The sequence below is a fragment of the Drosophila teissieri genome, chromosome 3R, assembly GCF_016746235.2.
Source record: "Drosophila teissieri strain GT53w chromosome 3R, Prin_Dtei_1.1, whole genome shotgun sequence".
NCBI classification, from domain to species: Eukaryota; Metazoa; Arthropoda; class Insecta; order Diptera; family Drosophilidae; genus Drosophila; species Drosophila teissieri.
In genome coordinates this window covers 22750037-22771639 of record NC_053032.1, presented here as the reverse complement: position 1 = coordinate 22771639, position 21603 = coordinate 22750037, and the positions used below count along the sequence as shown (strand labels likewise).

The 21603-nt window shown below is 45.0% G+C and overlaps 2 protein-coding genes across 7 annotated transcripts in view; one reads left to right on the top strand and one right to left on the bottom strand.

Annotated features, from left to right (window-relative positions):
• LOC122622028 (furin-like protease 1) overlaps nucleotides 1–21603 on the bottom strand; it is a 152038-nt gene that overhangs the window by 7592 nt on the left and 122843 nt on the right. For 5 of the 6 annotated variants that reach the window (XM_043800132.1, XM_043800134.1, XM_043800136.1 and 2 more), the window contains 5 exons: nucleotides 2940–3185; nucleotides 2668–2796; nucleotides 1727–2601; nucleotides 1488–1661; nucleotides 1307–1425 (listed from right to left, as the gene is read on the bottom strand). In XM_043800132.1, coding sequence (XP_043656067.1) covers nucleotides 1307–1425; nucleotides 1488–1661; nucleotides 1727–2601; nucleotides 2668–2796; nucleotides 2940–3185 — 1543 coding nt within the window. Of the gene's footprint in view, nucleotides 1141–1306; nucleotides 1426–1487; nucleotides 1662–1726; nucleotides 2602–2667; nucleotides 2797–2939; nucleotides 3186–21603 lie in introns of all 6 variants that reach the window. The other variant, XM_043800137.1, reaches the window with a different exon arrangement.
• Nucleotides 3285–5116, top strand: LOC122622031 (NADH-quinone oxidoreductase subunit D). The gene is made up of 2 exons (XM_043800139.1): nucleotides 3285–3567; nucleotides 3625–5116. The coding sequence occupies exons 1-2, from the start codon at nucleotides 3375–3377 to the stop codon at nucleotides 5001–5003; spliced, it is 1572 nt and encodes a 523-aa protein (XP_043656074.1). The 5' UTR covers nucleotides 3285–3374; the 3' UTR covers nucleotides 5004–5116.

Below are 21603 nucleotides of genomic sequence, written 5' to 3'. Positions count from 1 at the left end.
CATTTGGTCCGTTGACCTCCTTGCGGTGGTCCTTGCGTGCCTCGTAATCAGGAGTCGCCGGCACCTCCTCCATTTCCACCTCCACCTCCTGGGCAGGAGCCATCACTCCGGCGGCGGCCATCAGCAGCTGTTGTTTCTTGAGGATCTTCTGATCCGGCAGAAAGCTACTTCCGCCGGCGGGCAGTATGGGCAATATGGAGAGGGTGGCCATCGTTTGCGAGGGCGGCGGCACCGATGGCGATTTCTTCGTGTTGCCCTGGCGACTATTTCCCCCAGTGGTGGGCTTAAACAGATCCACCTCGAATTGCTTGCCCTGCTTGGCCTGCTTCGGTTTTCCCTTGGGCGAACTGTGCTCATAGGGTTCCAGTTCGGGGAAAATGGCCTGAATCTTCTCGTAGCGCTCGAAGAGCTTGGGTATGCGGGAATTCGACGTGGAGGTGGTGCTCTCCTTCACCTGCTTGGCTGCTTTGATGGAACCGTTGCCGGAACTCGCGGTGATCTCACCCACCACTTTGCGACTCTTCTCATCGTAGGACTTCTCGCCGGAGTTGGCCTTGGGTCTCTGTGTCTGCACTCCATTCCTGTCCTGCTTGTTGTTCTTTTGCTGCTGCTGCTGTTGCGAGATGCGGTAGTACTTATTCTTGCTGGTGCTTGTCTGAATGATGGTGCTCTGGGTGGTTTGCTCCTTGCGGTTGCCACCCGATCCTCCCGATTTTCCCTTGTTACCATTGGTGCCCTTGCTTCCCTTGTTGTTGTTGGTCTTCTCCTTGCTGTTGTTGTTAGCCTTTCCATTGGCTTTGCCCAATATCACGCCGTAGGTGGCGGAAATCTGTTGGTAGCCCTGCTTGGGTGGTGCGGAATTCAGCAGCGGATTGTTGGTCACATAGCTGGATTTGTTGGGTGGAGGCACTTTGCCCAGTGGCAGCTTGGACCCGCCCGAGGGTGAGCTACCAAAGTTATTGGGTGGAATGCGGGGGTACTGGGGTGAGTAGGCTTGATGCAGATTGCTGGTGGTGCTGCTGCTATTCGGGGTGGTTGCCTCCGAGCCACTTGGCTTGGGCACCGAGATCGGATCGTTGGGCCCAATGCTCTGAGTGGTGCCGTAAAAGATCAGCGACCATTCCCTGAGCAGAGCGTGGCCTACAAAAGCCGGTGGGTCAATGGGTGGGTTTATGGGGTGTTAGGTGGGTGCGTCGGTGGTTGAGTTCCACAAAAGCGCAGCATGTAAAACGGTAACGGTACAGGTTGAAAGCATCGATCTGACGGCACAATGGTTGGTAATTTGCAAGACCGTGGTCAGACTTACCCATGTAGCGTCCCTCGTTGTGGATCTCCAGCTGCCAGTTGCCCTGCGGCGACTCTCCCCAGGTGTGCACAGACATGAAGGGCCACTGGTTGAATCCGGAACGGGAGTTGTCATGTACCCTGGTGATGAAGTGGATTAGCAGGAGTTCGGTGCGGTGGTGGCTACCATCTGCTCCACTTACCTAGGCGTTAGGAGCGTGACACTGGTGTTGGCGGGAGACCGCAAAAAGAGCTGAATGTCTCCGCGACGCTGCGACGTAAGCGTAATCTTGGCCTGGACGTGCTCCAGGTAATTGACCGATCGACAGTGGTTAACCGTCAGTTGCAGGGTGATGTGGGTACGAGGTGGAATGACCCTGGCAAATAGAGAATGCAAATGAGTACAGGAACGGGAATGGGCTAATCAATTAGCATCTCCTACTTGTCGACGTGGGGAGCGTTGATCTCGCACCGCTGCTGCTCCGGCACCGACTTCCAGGTGCGGGCCACGCGCACCATCTCGGCGGCGTCCATCAATCCGTAGCCAAAGGAGTGGCTCACCCGCCGCCCCACCCCGTTGCGGGACCAGCTGGAGTCCTTGAGGTTCGCCGGCTTGGCGGTGCGCACAACAATGTGCTGCAGATCGCGCCAGGTGAGATTCTGGTTGGACTGCAGCACCAGGGCGGCTATGCCAGCGGCGAGCGGGGCCGACGCCGAGGTGCCCGTGTGGGAGACAGTGCACGAGTGGTGCAGGTCCGTGGTGACCACCTGCTTCTCGCCCTGCCCGCCGCTGCTGTAGGTGGTGGCCAGCGTGGAGCTGCACTTCTCCGAGTACCAGGGCACATGTCCCTCCTCCGTGGCACTGGAGATGGACAGCGTCCAGATGGAGTTCGTGTAGCCGTCGCAGTTGCAGTTATCCATCTCCCGTCCGCCATTGCCCGATGCCCAAATGAAGATGCTGCCCTTGCCGCCACGTCCCTTCGTTGTTCCCTCGATGAAGGCGCGCGATGCCAGCTCCCCGGGTCCGTCCACCGTCTTGCCATCGTCATCCGGTCCCCAGGAGGCACTGTATATGTCGATATGCTGCGGATTCAGCGACAGCGACCTTGCCTCAACCGCATCCGTGACATCTCCGTCCAGCATCCTGACGCCGCCCACACTGGCGCCGTACGCAATGCCCACCGCACAGAAGGAGTTGTTGGCGGTGGCTGCCACCTCGCCGGCACAGCGGGTTCCATGGCGATTGGAGTCCGTCATGTCGTAGTGCGGCATCGGATCGTCGTCGTGGCTGTTCACATCGTACGAGGCTTTGGGATCCTGTTTGGGTTATTGAGTGCTGACTTAGTAAGGGGTTTAATGTTGTTAGCCAATCTCAGTGCTTACGTAGTTATCCTGTATGTCCGGATGATCGGATTCCAGGCCATCGTCCAGAATGGTCACCACCACGCCCTTGCCGGTAATGCCCTGCTTCCAGGCGGGTATCACATTCATGTCCAGGCCACCACCACGGTTCTGGGAATAGCATTACATTATAATAAATTATTTAAAATACAATACTACTATTAATACTTATGGTTGTGTTCTTGTAATATTAAATCCGTGCAAACATCATTATATTTTTTATGAATAGTTTGCTTGCATTTGCGATCACTTACCAGATACCACATCTGCGGCCACTTGGAGTCGTTAAAGGTCATGGCGTCCACCATGGACATGGCCCGCGAGGAGGTCCTTGAGGGTCGCATGCGGATGAAGTCCCGCTTGGACCGCGACTTGGCCCGCTGCTGCTTCGCCCAGTTGACGCGGTCGTCGTCATCCAGGCGAGTCTGGTGATGCGTGGCGGGGGAGAGCGACCGCTTCGAGACCTTGTGATGTGCGAAGTGGTAGTGATCATCGAAGATCTGCAAGGAGAGAACAACAATCATGAATGGATTAGTGGGCTGCATACGAAATAAAATGTAAATACTATAGTAATCGGAATGTTGGGAGATAGCAATCGTTGCTGTTAACATCCCAGTAAGCGAAGGGGAGAACAATTGTTTAAATTTATAATTTTCCAAAGAAGTTAAGTTCTTTATACTCAGGTAATCATGTCTGGCGGAATGCAAGGAATGCGCAAGCTGGCCGACAAGCTCTTCACACCCAACGAAATTCGGCGTTTCCAGGCGTACAAGAATCGTTTCAGCGAGAAGTATCTGACCGTCGAGGGCTTGAGGTCCACCTTCAAGAGACCGGATTTGGGAAAACTATTCAATCGCCGCGTCTTTTCATCACACAAAGCTGGTAAGCCACGTAGATCGCTCCATTTTGGGTAAACTCACTATAAGGTGCACTTTTAAGGTTGCCAAGAGGAGCCGAAGGCTAAGGAATGTGACCCCAGCTGGGATGAGCTGTATCCACCCGGTCCGCCGTACAAGCCCTATAACACACACTTCTGGTATCCAGATCCCGAGTATCTGAATAAGCAGCAATACATTGTTTGGTATCCGGAGGGTGACGAGTGGAAGAAGCGTCCCAATTTTACGGGCAAAAAGATTCCACCCGTCGATCGTACCTTTCGCACCAAGCTCATCAACTTCGGACCCGCCCATCCGGCGGCACACGGAGTACTCCGCATGATCCTCGAGCTGGACAATGAAACCGTACTCAATGCCGATCCGCACATTGGACTGCTGCATCGCGGCACCGAGAAACTGATCGAGTACAAGACGTACACCCAGGCATTGCCCTACTTCGATCGCCTGGACTACGTGTCCTGCATGGCCAATGAGTTGGCCTACTGCTTGGCGGTGGAGAAGCTGCTGAATGTGGAGGTTCCACCCAGGGCCAAGTACATACGCACCATGTTCTCGGAGGTAATGCGACTCACGAATCACACGATGGCCATTGGCTCGTCGGTGCTCGATTGTGGCGCCATAACGCCACTCTTCTGGTTGTTCGAGGAACGTGAGAAGTTGTATGAGTTTTCGGAGCGAGCTTCGGGCGCTCGTCTCCACGCCGCCTACATTCGACCAGGGGGCGTGGCCAGTGATATACCCCTGGGCTTTATGCACGATCTGTATCAGTTCATCAATCAGTTCAACCATCGCTTGGACGAGGTGGAGGACGTCGTGACCGACAACCGCATCTGGCGTATGCGTAACATTGGCATTGGCGTCATATCCGCACACGACGCCCTGAACTATGGATGCACTGGACCCGTTCTGCGGGCCACTGGCGTCAAGTGGGATCTGCGCAAGCAACAGCCCTACGATGCCTACGATGAGATGGACTTCGATGTGGTGGTGGGATCGAATGGAGATTGCTACGATCGCTACTTGGTGCGCATGCGTGAGATGCGCGAGTCGGTGAACATCATCAAGCAGTGCATCGATCGCATGCCACCGGGTGAGATCAAGGTGGATGACCTGAAGATCAGTCCGCCGCAGCGGAGCAGAATGAAGGAGGGCATGGAGGATCTGATCCATCACTTCAAGCACTTCTCGCAGGGATTCCGTGTGCCGCCGGGACAAACGTACTGTGCCGTCGAATCGCCCAAAGGCGAATTTGGAGCATTCCTCATCTCCGACGGCTCATCGCGTCCCTATCGCTGCAAGATTCGTCCAGCTTCCTATGCCCATCTGGCGCTCATGGCCAAAATGGCACCCGCACACCTTTTGGCCGATGTGGTGGCCATCATTGGATCGCTGGACATCGTTTTTGGCGAAATCGACCGTTAGTCAGGGTTTGGAAATTTCCATTTCTCTTATCATAGACCCTATTATGTGTGTGCACATAAAATGCCCGAAACCTGAATAAAACAGAAAGCTATTTATGCAGCGTGTCATTTCAATTGCACTCGGAAAAATGTATACTTTTTTTATTAGGAAAACCTTGGCTGAAGAAGTCCAGTAAATAAAATATTTGATAAATTCATTATACACAAAATACACTAAATAATTAATTTAGTTTGCTTTTGAAAAAGAACCTTGCTGTTCATATCTAAACTTAAGTTTTTTCTGCAAGTGTAAAAAATACAGCAAAACCACAATTTTCGGCCAGAGCATGAGTGTAATTAAAATGGGCTTTTATTATTTTTGAAATTTGTGCGAAATTGTTCTGATTTAGTGACGCATGACATAAGCTGCTGCGTCCCTTTCCCTCGCTATCTGCCATCTCTCTTCCTCGCAGCTCCTGTGTAAGTGAGATAAAATAGTAGCTGGGATTTTGCCGCAGTTTTGAGAGCTTTGTGTGTGTGTGTGTGAGTGTGTGTGGGAATGTGTGCGCTTTGTTGTTAATTGAATTTCATTGTGCTAAATTCTTTGGCAAATTGCAATTTAAAGGCTGCACAGCACACGAAGCCGACTGTGAGTCAAACTATTTTGCAATTACAATTACAATTACAATTAGTTGTGCAGAAGCGTTGACAGCATTAGTTATGCCAACTACTGGGCCATAAAGTTGGGCCACATTGTTTTGGCCAGCCACAGGAACTCGACCAATTTGGTAGGTGATTGTCAAACATTCCTGCCGCCATTCTCTTTGCCACGCTTAGGTTTGCCATAACTGTGTGAATAAGTGTGTTTTAAGTTGGACTTAATTGTAAGCGAATTTCTGAATTTCTGAATTCCCAGGCAGCTACACCCACCCGAAACATACTGCCACATCATTAAGGACTATGCCAAGACCATCACAAAGTTTGTTACCTCGGGTAAACGCATAAAAGTATGCAACACAATTTATTTAGGCCCACAGCAGGATGTCGTCGTTGATTTGGTAAACAGCGGAAGAGGCTTTCTCCTTCCGGCCGCCACTTTCTCACACTCCTTCATCCTGGCAAACACGTCCCACTTTTCATTTTCGTTGGGCTATGTAGTTTAAGGTCTGAACAAGTTGCATGCCTTTAAAGTTTCGCTAATGTATTAAATAGTATTTTGTATTTAATGGCATATATATGAAGGAATATAATTAATAAAGTTGCATATACATAAAATTTAACAGTTTATTTTGAAATTGCCAAGCTTTAAACATCGTAGAAGCAGTAGCAAGGATGCTGTCAGACGATCCCCCAATGTTTTGCAGTGTTTGTTGAAAAATTGGAGCTGTTGAATGACACAGGATGATAGGCGAGGCATACATATGCGCCGACAGCAGTAGACTGAGACCTCAACACCCAACCCACAACCCCCAACTTGTGCCCACCCTTAACATCCCAACTATCCCCCTATCCCCCACCCTTAACCCCCAACTATGCGCCATCCTTAACCCCCTGTTGGCACGGCTGGGCAACTACTAAAATTTTAATTGCTGCTACTCGCTGCGTACGTGTCGCCCAGCGCTCAAAGCTCGTTTAGTTTTTATGTCCGACGAGTGGAGTGGTGCCACGCCCCCGGCTCGCGCGCCCACTATCAAGTTTATTAATTTATGCAGCACACACACACACTCACACTCACACACACACACATATGTACACTTGGATTTGTTTACTTGCTGCCTGCTCTTGTGCATATGCAATTTTGTCTAACATTTTAATTGAGTTGGGTGGAAAAGTTAAGTTAATACCTCGCACACGCTCACAAACACGCAGTCCACTGGGTATCCACATTTTTGCAAAAAAAAAAAAAAGAAGGATATACGTATATATCTGTATATAGGACGAGTTTTGAGTGCTCTCAGGGCTAGACTGGCAATTGGCTTAGTTTTAATTGTTTTGATGCGGTTTCAATTAAAAGTGACTTATGGCAGTCAAGCTGCCCACACTTCAGTCAAGGACTCTCACCAGGATACGACTGTCAGTAGCCATAAATAAATATAATATTAAGAAAATAATGAACAGGAAAGGATTAACAGGTACCAAGCTGCTTAATCCGTGCTTTGTATAAATAAATAGCATAAATTCAATACATAATTTTGAAGAAAACACCCAACTTTTCAGTACACTAAATAAATACTTTGTTGTAAATCACATTGGCCAAGTTAAGCGATCTAAACCACATGAAGCTTATTTTCTAGTGCCGCCAACAACACAGATGACACAGAAAAGGCAATAAAGCGATGGCAAACATTGCCAGCTACAAATCGTTTAGAGGCAAGGAGGGATATGTTAAGCTGTGAATAATGCCCACTCCCTGGCAGCTTTTAAAATTGTCAACAATTTAATTAATCAACTCGCTGGTGCAGGCCACCTCGGGGAACTCCCTGATAAATGGCTGTTTGGAGCGGGTGAAAAAACGAGCGAAGAAGGAGCAGGGACATTGGCTTAGCCATTGGCAGCTATGTGAGCTGAGTGCGGTTTTAAATTAATACGTACACTGAGGAAAAGTTTAGCATGAAGCTAAGCAGCTAAATAAAATTAAAGAAAAACGGAGTCATACTGAGAAGAAAGCTTCTCACTGTATTTAAAGAGAACAACAACCTCAATGTGTTCAATTGGCATTGAAAATGGTTAATGGTTCCAGTGGAGGCCTTGGGGCATCGATGGGATGCCAGATGAGGGGAGCAGGAAGTGGAGCAGCGACCTGCACCTAGTGACAGCCAGACAGGAAGCAGCCCTGTATAAATATGTGCCCCGTTTCATTAGCTACTAATTAATTTAGCTCGCACACAAGCACTCACCGCCAACAAACCGCCCAACCCAACCAACCAATCCAACGCCCCATCGCGTCGAGAAGGAAATGCAGTTTGGATTTTCAATTAAGTGGGCGGGCCAAGGAAGTCGGAAGTGTGCAAGCTGAGGGGGCGGGGGGATGTGAGATTTCCCCCTCTTGCATGCTGGAAAATATTACACAGTGTTAAAAGCGATGACAGGTGCTGGGCACGGAGCCCCAAGCCCATGGGCTGAGCTGCAAACTACGAGAACTACGAGAGCTGTAAACTGTCACACAGGAGCTGTGAAAGATGTCAAAAGCAGCGCGAGTGGGCGGTTCCCGGTGGGCGGTTGGAGGGGGGAGGGGTAAGACGACCACCCCCCGCTGGGGATCACCATCCGAAAAGGTTAAACATCGTTCCCAGAAAAAATGGGGTCTTAACCATTTTTTGTTGTGGGCTTTTTTCCAACGCGATGCATTTATTACATACGTTACTTGATTCTTCTTTTGTGCACTCAGCAGGTTTGAGTAAAAGGATAATTAATAAGTAATACAATAAAAGCGGAATTAAAATAGTACAGGCAATCAAAAAAGGCATCTGTGTGCATTTTTACAAACTTAACAATAGATTTAACTGCCATATTTGGCCAAAAAATGGTCGTAACAAGTATAAGCCAACAAAAAGAAATGGCTTATAAAGCCCGCTTATATTCGGTTTTTAAGTACATCCCTGGTTGTCGGCACAAAACACTTTCGTCTGAAATCCCACAACCATGTCGAGTTGTTTGCCAATCATTGGGGCACCAACGTTGCCATTTGCATACGTACATTGGATACCTGGCTGGCTTTTGTTTCCCTCATCAGCACAACGATGCCATAAAAACGTATATGTTTTTCCGGTTGGCGGCTGTAAGTTTTCCTTTGCCAGCCTTTTGTTAAAATATTTATAGAAAATGGCGACAATTTGCAACAAACAATTGCGGGTCAGCCTCCACGCACTTTAACATGCCGTGTTTATGGCTTTTATTTGCCTCTCGGTCTATTCGCTTTTTGTTTGGAGTGACGAAACCATTTTATCCATAGGTCAAACCTCATTATGATCTTCCATGCATTAGGACTGAAATGGGTATTGTAGCTCTGGGCCACACTTATGGGTGGATAAACAAAAGTCGAGTCCACACCCACGCCTCGCATATGCCAGCTTTCCACAAGGTGATGGCGATACATACCCCAAGGGCTGGCCAAGGAACAATCTACCCCCGTTCGAAAATACATAATTGTTTCCATGGGAGAGATTGTAACTACACTATGACTTGGTTTCCCTCAGTGTTTTTTCATCTTATTTTTGCACTCCCAATCAGGTGGGACAGCCAACCCTTCGGATTGCCGAAACTGTCCCCTGTGGGTAGCTAAATGTAAGATACAAAACCGAATCTGGCCGTCAGGGTAGCAAAAGGAAAGTAAAGGAAAAAAATTAATAAAGCAGGAGATCAGCTGTTGTAAATTCCTGGCATGAAGTTCCAGTTCCCCGCACAATTTCTCGGTTTTTATGGCAATTGGGGGAGCAATACATATCTTTTCGCAAATCTGTATCTTACGGGGGTTGATCCAGGATACTTACCCTTTGTGGAATCTTCGACCATAGCCTCAAACTACAAATGTCCTAATGGAGATGGCAGAATATTCGATTGCAAGTGTAACCCAAAACGTCTCAGAGAAAATCTCTCAAGTTGTCAATGATAATATAAAATACCCTTCTTATCATTTGGTTCATAATGACTAGGTAATATTATATTCGTTCTCGGATTGTTTGCACTTACAATTTTAGTAGCAACTGCAGGCGAAATGCAATTTATTTGATTAATCATATCCATGATTAACGATTCAGTTGCATGCGAAACCTTTGTCAAATTAATGCAGCAATTTAATTGTATGCATTTTCGTAGGTAAACCTCGCATCTCGATTTATTGTTCCAAATTAATTGAAAATATAAAAATCATTTTGGTTTTAAATTATGCGGCAAAACCTGGCTGCGGAATATTAATCACATTGCCAGGACAGCACCCAGTGGTGAAAAGTGTGTGTTTTATATTAATTGATGCCATTCAGTAGTCGCCAATGCGATCGAATCACTTTGCCATTTACCGGTTGCCATTTACCAGGTGAAAATTAATATTCAAATTGAATTGACAACAACCGGGCATTACTATTCATTGCAGCTGTTAAATGCTGAAAGGTGGATTAAATCGTGCATCGCAGCCCTCAAATGCGATTTCCAATCCGATGTCCAATAAAAGACGCAACTCTCCAGATGGAGGGCCACCGAGAGGCCACTTGGCGCGAAAAGTTGTTGAACAAAACACGAGAGTCCTGCAAACAAACGACATCCTTTTCCCAAAAATGTCCTTTCGCAATATATGGCCATGCGGAATTTGACGAATCACTTCCATGGCCGCTGCACTGGTCCGAAAAAAGAGTTTCATGTTTTAAAGCGGATTCCTTGTATGGCCAAGGAGCAAGGACAAATAAAAGGCCTTCGTTTGCATTGGCGGTGGGGAAGGGGAAGCGACGTGAGCTGGCTGTTTAATGAAAAAATCGGGGGTCCTTTGGTCACTCGCAGTCTTGGATAAACCTGCATGTCCTTTGGCAAACAGTCGACGCACAGCAAACGCAATTTATTGGCTTTCGGAGGAGAGTTAACAGGTCCAAGGGTCCTTTTGGACCTTTTTCAGTCGCATTGCTGACCAATAATGAAAAAAAGGTTATAATTACAATCTGTTATATCTTTACTGCGTCTACAGAACCAGGAGTAACCAATTTTCCATATTCTATTAGCATTTCAAGGGAAATTGCATTGCTTACTGCATATTTAAGTACATTGTAGATAGCACCAAGTACATGATCTTTTTGTAAAGATTAAATGATTAATTTCCACTTAATGAGTGTGTAAATTCAGCTTGCTGAGCTATGCACTTCAACTGCGAAATTATCGAATGGTTCGAACCAAAACCACAAGCCAGAATTGCAGCACTTTGAGTAGTGAACCAGAGCAAAGCCCACTGAAAAGAGTATGATGCAGTAAGCTTCTGCAGTTTAGGTGTTTCATTTTTGAGACTCAGCAGTGGCTCATTAACCGCACTCGGATTCCATTCACAGCCCCATCAAGATATCTATCTGCTTCTGTTGCTGCTGTTGTTGTTCGAATGGAGTTGAGTCGACTGCGCCCCAAATGCAATCGGGGAATTTCCAAATATTTTTGCATTTCAAGTGGCAGCATCAGCATTTGCGGCACAAGGCAGTTGTATGCAGATGAGCGCATGGATTAAGGGTAGTTGGGTGGCAAAATAAAGGGCGCGGGGGCGGGGGCGGGGAATACGAATGTAGTTGCATTCGCAGTTGCATTGCATTGGATTGCATCGCCCTTTGTTGAAAATTGATTGCACTTGTTGTCTGGGATGGAGATGGAACTTCGCCGGCCATCGACTGATGATGGTCCCATTTGCTTGAGTAATGATGCCACTTGCTACCGCTGCTTTATTTTCGAGTCCCGAATTCGGGAGGAGCTCCAATGCCGAGCATTTAGGAGGAAGCTGCCCCCTTAATCCTTTGGTGCCCGTATCCTTGCGCAGCCTTTTAGTTTTGTAATGAAATGCCTAAATGCGAAATTTGTTGCCGTTTGCCGAACGACGACATCGAGTTCTTTTGTCTCGTTTGGGAAATCAAATTGATTCGTTAGGTTGGCAATCTGTCGCTTGTTAGGCCAAATTGATTGAAATTAGGTTTCGACTACTCCTCCTCCTTCTGGATGCCGATTCCAATGGGGGTTTTGTCTTGAATTCGTAGCCTGGTAATTGGTTTCGCATCGCTTTCTCCTGCAGTTTGCTCTCATTAAAGGCGCCCAAAAGGAACGCAATCTATACCCCTGATTGCACCACAAAACGGAGCAATGCAATATGGGAAACATATTCCAGATATGCTGCATACCTCAAAGCTCGTCCGCATGACTTCTGGGCTCTTTGGTGGCAAATTTACAGGAGGAATCGGTGCAGATGGGAGCTATTATTGCACCTTGAAGTCTGAAATGCCTGGCAATGGACGAGTCACTCCAAGTGGTGCAAATGAAAAAAGCAAGAGTGCAGGATAAATAACTCGAATGCCAGCTAAGAAATTTAGCAAATAATTTGCACAAGAAAACTGGTATCTCTGACTACATACCATTGCTATAAAGTTCTCATGAACACAGAATGCATTTCGGGTTTAGTTACTGTGTAACTGTTACAGTTTTCGCAATCTAAATCTATTTATTATCTTACACAGTTAAAGTTATATATATATATATATTTTTTTCACTGTTTTCCTGCGTTTTCTTGGATTTCCCCGCCTCCTGTCTTGAACTATTTTCGTAGCCGCCTTCGACGGGGGCCGTGACACAAATTGACTTCGACAGCAGGAAAAACAACATCAGGTGCGCAAAACTGGGGGGCGCAAAAGCTGGGTGGTGGGGCAGGAATTCCGGTTGGCGAATAAATATATACGCATACGTATGTATTGCCAACTCACCCACACCCACACAAACACACATACAGACACACACACCGGCGCAATAACAATAATCATAAATACACAATGCGGAGTGGGTTGCGTTGGGATGCCAGCACGTGTCAATGCAGGTCATAGGTCCCCCATATTTATATGGCATAACGCATGTTCAGATCTGAGGTATCCACTCGACTCCCCCCGGCACTCCCTTTGCACTCCCCCCTTCTCTGCACTTTGGTCTGAGTGGGCTTTTGGCTCTGATGTTTTCTCAACTTCAATTGGCGCCCATGGGAATTCTGTGCTTGCTGCGAGTTTCTACGATGGCTAATGGGGTTTTAAGGGGTATTTCGCTGGCAAGGAGGGGAGGATATGTTTCGCTCTTAAGAGTCCGTCAAGTGGCCCAAACGAGAGCACAAAGCTATTTGTTTCAGCCATGAGTACATGAACTTAATTAATTTTTTTTTTTGAATTTTTCTGAGCGGAAAGTTTTTAGCCCACTTTACACTATCTTCATAGGTAAAAGTTTATATACATTTTAATAATTTTCCCTTTTGCTGCAAAAACTATTTCTTGAAAAATCAATTCACACTTCACTGAACTTTGGAATTTTTCGTTTTTTAGTTGGCCTGCAATTTTAAAACGCTTAAGAACCAAAAGAACAAAGAAAAGAGTTGGCCAAGTTCGCGTTCTTTTCTTTTTCGACTTGTTTCGGGTGAAAGGCGGGGGGAAAGCTCGTCAGAAGTTAAATTACTTTAAACTTATGCATGGCAAAGAATGTAATTGTTAGTGAAGGAAAAGCCAAAAACTTTGCCAACAAAGGAACAATTAATGATGGGCGAAACGGGGATGCGGCTGAAGATCGCAAGCAAATATGCTGCAAAGCATTAAAGAGTTTTGTAGTCCAAGAAAATGCCAGATTCAATCCTGTGTCATGATTGAAAAACTTTTTTTTTTGTGCTGCCAGAAATCGCAAGTAACTGCGTAACAAATTTCAGCAATTGCACTCCCCTTTTATTCTGTGGCATATTGCAAATCATCAGTGGCACACCCCTGGTACCATAAAATGAAACCATCAAAGTGCAAATGCGAAACAAGGGGGGTGGGTAAGGGGGTACTATTATTATTGAAATGCATTAATCAAAATTTGTTGAGGTGCTTCGCATCTTTTTGTTTCGCATTTCATTTCATATTTCGGGGTAGTTTGTAGCTTGTGCAGTGGTGGAGGGGAAACAGTTTCCAATAATGCAACGTCAAGGAAAATGTATGAAATTGTTTTTCTTTTCCTTTCTATTTTTTTTTTTTTTGTCCGGCGGTGCTGAGGTATGGATATCAATTTGCTTTGCTGGGGGTGGCCTTCTAATGGAGAAATGCGAGCTAGTGAAAATGTTTGCTTTTCCCTTATGAACCCATTGGGGAACCATAATTTTGTCTATTCTATGCTTTTAAGGGAATATGAGAGTATTTATGGAGTGAGACATCAAAATTTATAGGTAAAATACAATGCACGGCTTATCCAGATCCATTACTTTTTATACATTAATTAAATTTTGGCCACACAAAGGCCACCCAATCCTGCAGCAAGTCCTTCGTTGTCCTTCGGTCCTTTAAAACAAGAGTAAAATTCAGATACTGAGGCTACAAAAGAAAGGTTCAGATTTATGTAACCACAAACGTGTCTAAGTCACACTCTGTCCAGCGACGATAAGAGAAATTAAGGCTTTATAAACACATTGCATACGAGGTAGGTGAGTATTACACTGAAACATAAAAGCCCAAGGTTGTGCGAAAAGTTAAAAATATATGAAATAGGAGAAAAGCCTGTTCTTAGTAGACTTCATATTTGTGAGTGCAAATAATACCCTTTGTTGCCAGTATTTTCCCTTCTTATCTATCCTATCGTCTAGACGAAAAGCTGCCTCGAAAATCGCACAAGTCAAGTAAACGGAAATAAAACTGAGCTAAAAGCAAACTTCTTGAATAGCCGAGAATGCGGAAAAAATAGGCGAGTATGAAAGATGAGCAAAGTTTTCCGGTATTAAGCCGGAAATTTATGTTTGCGTAAATAAGCACAGACGCGGCGCAGCAATGTGGAAAACCCATGAAGAAGGAGAAGGCTCCAAATAGCTGGAAAATAGATAGACCAAGTGGGTAAGTCTGTATGGTAAGTGTGTGCGCAAAACGGGGGGTGGAATTTAATGAAGCAAAAATCGAGCGAAGCTGCCACACAAGCACTTAAAACATTGTCAACACCATCGCAGTCTCTTCGAGTTAACGGCTTTCGGTTTCGGCGGTTGCTCTCTATACAAACTACACAAACTATACGAACTATACAAACTCCTTAGCCAACCGCCCACTTCATGGGCCCAGCTCCCCAGTGTTTTGCCCTCGATGCAGCGATGCAGCAGCCGCCCTATTTGGAGAACTAAAACACAAGTAAAGCTGCATAAGGTGAAAGTGCAGAAGGGAAAGTGCAGGGGTGAACTGTCAAGTCAAGTGCCAAAAAAGTGAGTAAACCCGGATGGGATTCTACCCCCCCTTCCAGCAACTGCATCAACAATTTGTTGCATAGTTAGAGGCGACGCGTTGGCAGTCTAAACAATCAGTGAAAGTTGTGCGTGTGTTGGGTGAAAAGTGCAAAAACCAGAGGGGGGAGAAAAATAGAAGGAAAAATGCGGGCGGTGCAGGGACTTGGGTTCCTTGCTTCAATTTCATAGCACTTCACTTCACTCCACTCCATCGGAGGCAACAAAAACTGGCAACTGGAAATAAATCCCCACAAGCACAGTTGCAGTTAGGTGAATTCAACATGTGCGATTGTGTGTGTGTTTGTGTTAACAAGGATTTCAATTTGCTGGGTGGCAGTTAATAGCCTGAAGACGCGGCACTTGAAAACTACCAGTTTAAAGTGTTTGGTAAACACAGCACGCAAGTGTTGAACAGTTGACTCAAATCATTAAATAACCAAATGCCCAATTGGCTTGAATTTCCGTTAGGTTTAAAGTTTTTTTCAATTTAAATTCAGTGCCCGCATTCTACCCAAAGCCAAATTATCGCTCATTTATCACTCTGGCACTCGCGATTGTCAGTCACTCATATGGATAAACGCGTTTTGCCAGCCCCCAAGGCTGCAGCTTTTGATCCAGCCTTCCACATTTCCATCATATCGCCTCACCTGGGTGAATGATGCTGCTGCCGCCGCTGCTGCTGCTGCTTGGCAGGTGTGAAATACGTGCGTTGTTTAATTCAAAACCGAAAAGTTCCATTCGCGAAGAAAATGCAATGCGCAACATTTTAACATAGTTTATGGGGCACACACAGATACAAACACACAGATACTGGCACACTCGCATTCACAAATGCATGTGCATGTGCAGAGTGAGTGTTGCATATTTTGTGGCGCTTGAAAACATTTTTTTATGGCAATTTGCCAGGCGAACGAAGCCCGAGGAAACAACAGAACCGAAATACCCTCAACGTACACACAACGTACGCATTGTTGCGGTAAAACAAGGCGGCAAGAAGGTACACTGAACAAAATGTTATGGTTTTATCATGAAATCAGTTTCTTTGTCCTTTAACTAACCTATAAGTTGACATACATGTAACTGAAATGCATCAAACGTTTTGTTTTCTTCAAAGCTAGGTTGAATTTTTATTTTTATAATCATATAAGAACAAATTTCTTGCAGTGCAAAGGCTGACTAAGGAGAACACACACTAATACCTGGTCGAGCTAGCTTCTCTGGGCGCTTTTGCCTTGAACGCATTTTTCACACATGTTAAGTGCATCTCCGCCCCTTTCTGTAGATGCATCTGTCCCCTGCCCCATGCCCCCTGCCCCCTGCACCGTCCCTCTGTTGTTCAATAAATAGCTTGCAACATGGTGTCCAGTTTTCATCTCATTTCCGCCTGTCTTCTCCCCCTTATCCCCCTCCTCTCGCCCCAGCAGTTTCCTTTGTCAGCCATAAAAACGCCCGAAAATGTTGCATACTTTCTGGGGAGCTCCTGTGTGTTGCCTCAAGTGCTTGCCACAGTTTCATGCGCTTTTTACGACACTTTGTACCTCCTGCCGACGCAGCCATGCCCAACTTGTGCCTTTCAAAGGCATAATTTGACAGCAAATTGTTCAGTTTATAGCCAGGCACTAAATATTCTTTCAACTTTCGGCTGTGAAAGAGCAGAGATGGGCTCCATGCAAAATATATTTCGCATACAATGTGCCAGCTGCCTTCGCCCCACTTCCCACTTACCACTCTAAATCCATCTAGCTGGCTGCAAAAAACTTGGCTATTTCCACATCGTTTTGTTTCCAAACTTGGCTTGAAATAATGCAACAAAGTTGGGCCAGGATTAGCAGTGGCGATGCACCCACCGGATGTAATGGCCAAATGAGTTTTAGGTTTTTTTTTTCCTCCTTAGCTGCCTCTTATCAGACACACAAGCAGCATAAAAAATGTCTTAATTCACACAAAATTTCACCGGAGCTAAGCGGATTGTCCGACCAACTGACTTGGAAAAAGTGAGTGGCCAGCGAATGCCATAAAGTTATTAGATTCTGCTACTTAGTAATTAGTTTCGCATACGTGGCTGCGTTTCAGTGGTCAGGATAATTGCGGTTAAGCGACAGGCACAAGCTGCTGCAAATGTGAGCAAAATTAAGTTGTCTTACGAAACTTTAAGACTTTTTTGCACATTTTTATGTGCAATTACAAGGCTACCTTTCCAAACTAAAAGCTGTAAGTTAATACGACATCAAAACATAGCCCAAATCTATAATTATCTCAAAGTTGGCAATGATCATAACACGAAATTCTACAGCATTTTGCCATTAACTAAAGACAAAGTGTCATGTGCTCAAATATTTCCTTTAATTGCGGTAGTGCAACTAAATTCTTAATTCCGAGTGCGGTGAGAAATCTAACAGCAACAAAGCAAATTCTAACACCACCCAGATATCTCTAATTCCATTTAAGACCATGTATGTACATATATGTATGAATCTCATATTCCTGGCAAAAATCAGCAAATTGCAGTGGTCTACTTGGCTCATCCTGCGCATTCCGTTTGGCCATGCAGCTGGGTGTAGCAACTCAAAAGCCCAAAAGGACTTTCAGGTAATTTGAACTAACACAACAGGCCAGTGGGGTTTGCTGGAGCTGGGTTGGTATGATGGTATGATGGTGGGTTGCCAGGTCGAGGGTCTGTCTCTGTGTCTGGGGATAAGGATGTAGCCACACTGCCCCCTCCTCACTCCTCCACCCGCGCAGGATGTGCTGTGAGTGGGTCAGAGCAACCAAAGCCGTCATATTCCATTTGGTTAACCAAAAGTTACGTGCTTCGGTTTATTTCCTTTTGTTTGCTCGGCTTTCTTTTTTTCCTATTGGCTTGTTCTTCTTTCTCTTTTTTTTGTTGTACTCTCCACCCACTCACACTTGTATTCTGCTGTTCCGACTGGCTTTGGCTTTGGCTTTTGGCCATGAAACCATTTTGGCCCGCCGCCTGACGCCTGCAACGCATTATTTGCCTTGAATTAGCGCTCGTCCTGCCGAACTCCTCTCTCTCTCTGCTCGTCCTGTCTCAATCGCCCCCCTCCAACTGCCCCGCTCTCCTTATTTAATGCTCGCCGGCTCTCGGGCGTGTCATATAAATTAGCAACAATGAGAAAATTGCACAGTTTACGAGTCCCACGGGTCAAGAGTGCGTGTGAGGGCGAGACAAAGTATTTGACATTCCTCATGGATTGTGTTTTCAAAAAATGTCTGCCGGGTATTGAACAAAAAGTAGCCAAAACTTTAGAATGGGAACTATGCACTTGACAAAATTACCAATTTAAGTTCCAACCGGGTTTTTTTCCTAACACAACTGAAGCAGTTTTTATATTGTTGCAGCGTGTTGATTTTTCTTGAAGTGTACGACCATTTCCAAGTGCGTGTTGGCCCTGTGGCTTTTGCTCGTTATTGCCCGTTAAGGTTCACCGAATTGAGCCGCCAAAAGCGGCGGAATGTGAGAGCGGGAAAATGTCTGCGAATTTTTCCCCCACCCAGGACTGTATATTAATTGAAAGTCGCTTTTCAGCAGCGGTTTTAACAATCCTGCTCCCACTTTTCTGTTCCGGTCTCTGCTGTATTTTTTCGGTGGTTATTTTGTTTTTTTTTTGGGGGGCTGGTTGAATTCATGGTGTATTCGATGAAAGGCAAACATATCAAGCGGAATTGTGTGGCTAGCTTTGGCTGGCATTATAAGTGGATGAAGACCTCTCTCAAAAGAATAAATATTGCATTGTTTCTGCATCAATGTTTTATCAAGCCGAATCTTTGCATTGTTCAACATGTTCAAAGATAACAGAGTGAAATAAAAAATATTTTCGAGTTCGGTTCAATTTTTATTCCGATGGTTTTTGCCTGTCCAATTCTGCGAACATGCTTTTAATGGAACTGTCAATATGTTTTCCATAAAAGTACTAATTAGGAAGGAACATTACTGGTTCTCCTGAATTTCCACCTGACGCTAATTAAGTAACTTACGAATAGGCCAAGTTTACTCAACTGTCCAACATTTACCGCCTGGCCTAGCCAACTTCTAACTATGCGACTAGCACAAGGACTTCCCGAGTCCCTTCCTTTTTCCTACATAAATTTCCATTAGCGATGCCTTCACTTTCCCCAAAAGTCAGCCAAACTGAATAAGGCTAAAATAGAATAAGGGTTTATTACGCTTACATTTTATGAACACAACTGGGTAGCCAGAAAATGGAAGGACACTTGACTACCCACATATAAGAAAATATATACTATACACTCGCTCACAAATCTAATTAGTCAAACCTTACTGCAAGCGGCCCATGAAGCGTTAATAGTCCTAAAGTGGTCATAAAAAATAGAAGACGACAACGAGGACCAAGTTTGTCAATTGGCTTTATCGCTGCGGGAGAGAATGGCAGAATGGGATAGATTTTTACGACCCACCTATGCACTAAAATCCTGGGGAAATGAGTTGCACGAAGGCCCATTAAGTATACCACACGTTGTGCCGTTGGAATAAAAAATACAATTTAATTAATTTTGTTACTCTGTTGTGTTTGGCGAACGTCCCGGAATTAAATTTTGGACAGGAAACGGAAGTAACCGAAAAAATGTTAATTGGATTTCCGCTTTCTGCTTCGCGTTGCTGTTGCTACTATGCTCTCATTATTAATTATGCTCTGCATGTGCTGGCTTACGAAGCAAAAGCCGCGAGTGAGGGGGGCATTCACACAAAAATGGTTTGCCCGAATTTTAATATCTCTGGTTATTTATTTTGGGTCGGCCCGCAGTTTCCGCTTTTATGTTTTTCCAAAATTATTTTTTGCTTCTTTGCCAAATGAATTATTTGAACGATAAGAATTTCCGCTTTCCGTTGTCTCCACCCTTTTTTTTATTTATTTGTTTCCGGTTGAGGGGTTTGAAAAGAAAGTATAGCAATGGTAGCTCTTTAATTAATTATAAAGTTGCAGCAGCAAGCCCATGATGCCCAGGAGATATCGTTTCGAATTTGGTCATCAAACTTGTCGCATATGTAATTCTATTAGAGTCCCCACAAAAAAGGTCAACTCGAGGGTCGAAACACGAGAGCCAAAACCCAAAAGAACAAAAAAAATATGGCGAAACTGTAACATAATTCAATTTATTTAACAAATTGACTGCCACAGCCTGGCCAACTCAAGGATCCCACGAGAGAGCGAGAGAGTCCTTCAGCGTGCCGGCGTGTGTGTGTGAAACATATGCAAATTGAGAAATCGCTTAGGCAAGCATGTGTGGGTGGTGGGTGGTAGGTGGGTGTTGGTGGTGTTGGTCTGGATGTGCGAGTGCCAAAAACTGGCTTCCAAATAATTGCTGTGTAGAACAAGAGGTTCGGTGAAAGGGGAAGGTGGGGAAGTTGCTCCCACGTTAGAGTGCATAAATCATATGGCGAAAATTTATGTGGCAGCCAAGTTGGTTGAGCAACTTCGGATGAATTTCACCAAGTATTTCAAAAATGTGAAAATGAATTTTCTTTCATTTTGCATTTCTAAGAAAAAGTGCACAAGCGGCTTAAAGAGAACATGCTTTCATGTATTATATAAATTTCCTATACAAATTTAAGATATCCAGTTAAGAAGAGTTTAAAAGTTGCTCGGTAGTTTGTTTTATAGTTGAAATATGGCAAGATTCAAAATGTTTGTACAGAGTTTTTAAAAGCTGATTCAAGTTGAAAGTTGATTGCTGTGATTAAAAACATGAATACGAATAAAAGGCCAAAATCGAAGCAGTCTACAAATCATTTAACTTTCTTCCTTCTCTGTCAACAATTGGCCTTTTCTTTTGTTTAACAAAAGCGCCATAAAAGTAGGCCTGAAAAAAGCCAGAAGCAACAATGAACGGCCAACTGTATCGGTGTCCAAAACTTTGTCTGTCTGCGTGAATATGTGCGGCTGTCTGTGTGCTGAATTATTTATGCCCGCGCGACAACAACAATCCTCGTAACAATAACAACAGCTATCACAAGGGGAACAAGAAAATGGCCAGCAACAATATGGCCAAGGGGGAGAAAAAAGGTTAAATCGTACAGCGTGCACTGAGACAAAAACCAAGAGGACGAGTGCTGGAGTCACGCACACACCCATAGATCGTTACACACACACACTCACGCGGGCACAGAGCAACAAACTCCTAACCGTAAAGGACACATGGCGCATTGGACTCAAACAAAAGGCAGTTAGTTTTTGGCTTTTCGCAGCCAGAAAGCGTTTTTCCCTTGAACATGTAGCTAAAGGGTAATAAAGAGTATTTTCGTCCATGTTTTAAATTGAATTTTACAATTAGCTATCTCAAAAAATGTTATATAATTTCGTACTTTTTAGCTAGCATGATATACGTTGTAGTATTTCGAATGTAAGCTGCAGGCATGAACAACTACTTTTCGTTTTAAATATTACGTATACCACACGTTGGCTGTTAAATAGCTGGAACATATAATCATTCATTTTGTTTGCTAAATGTATGCCCTTAGGTATCACCAAGTCCGTACTTTAGTTATACCCTCTAGTATACCTCGTTTTGTAGCTGTTACCCCTTTTTTCCAGCTGTTGGAAAACGTTTGCCGTCGTCATTGTCGTCGCCACGCTGTCTGCTCTTTGGACCTTTGTGTTGTGTTCTTGTATTTTTTCGACTCACTTATAAATTATGAAGCAAGTTT

Excerpts from the sequence above, each read along its gene's own strand:
- LOC122622031 (XM_043800139.1), top strand. The coding sequence starts at position 3,375 with ATGTCTGGCGGAATGCAAGGAATGCGCAAGCTGGCCGACAAGCTCTTC. Across the intron at positions 3,568-3,624 it reads CTTTTCATCACACAAAGCTG|GTTGCCAAGAGGAGCCGAAG; the intron begins GTAAGCCACGTA and ends TGCACTTTTAAG.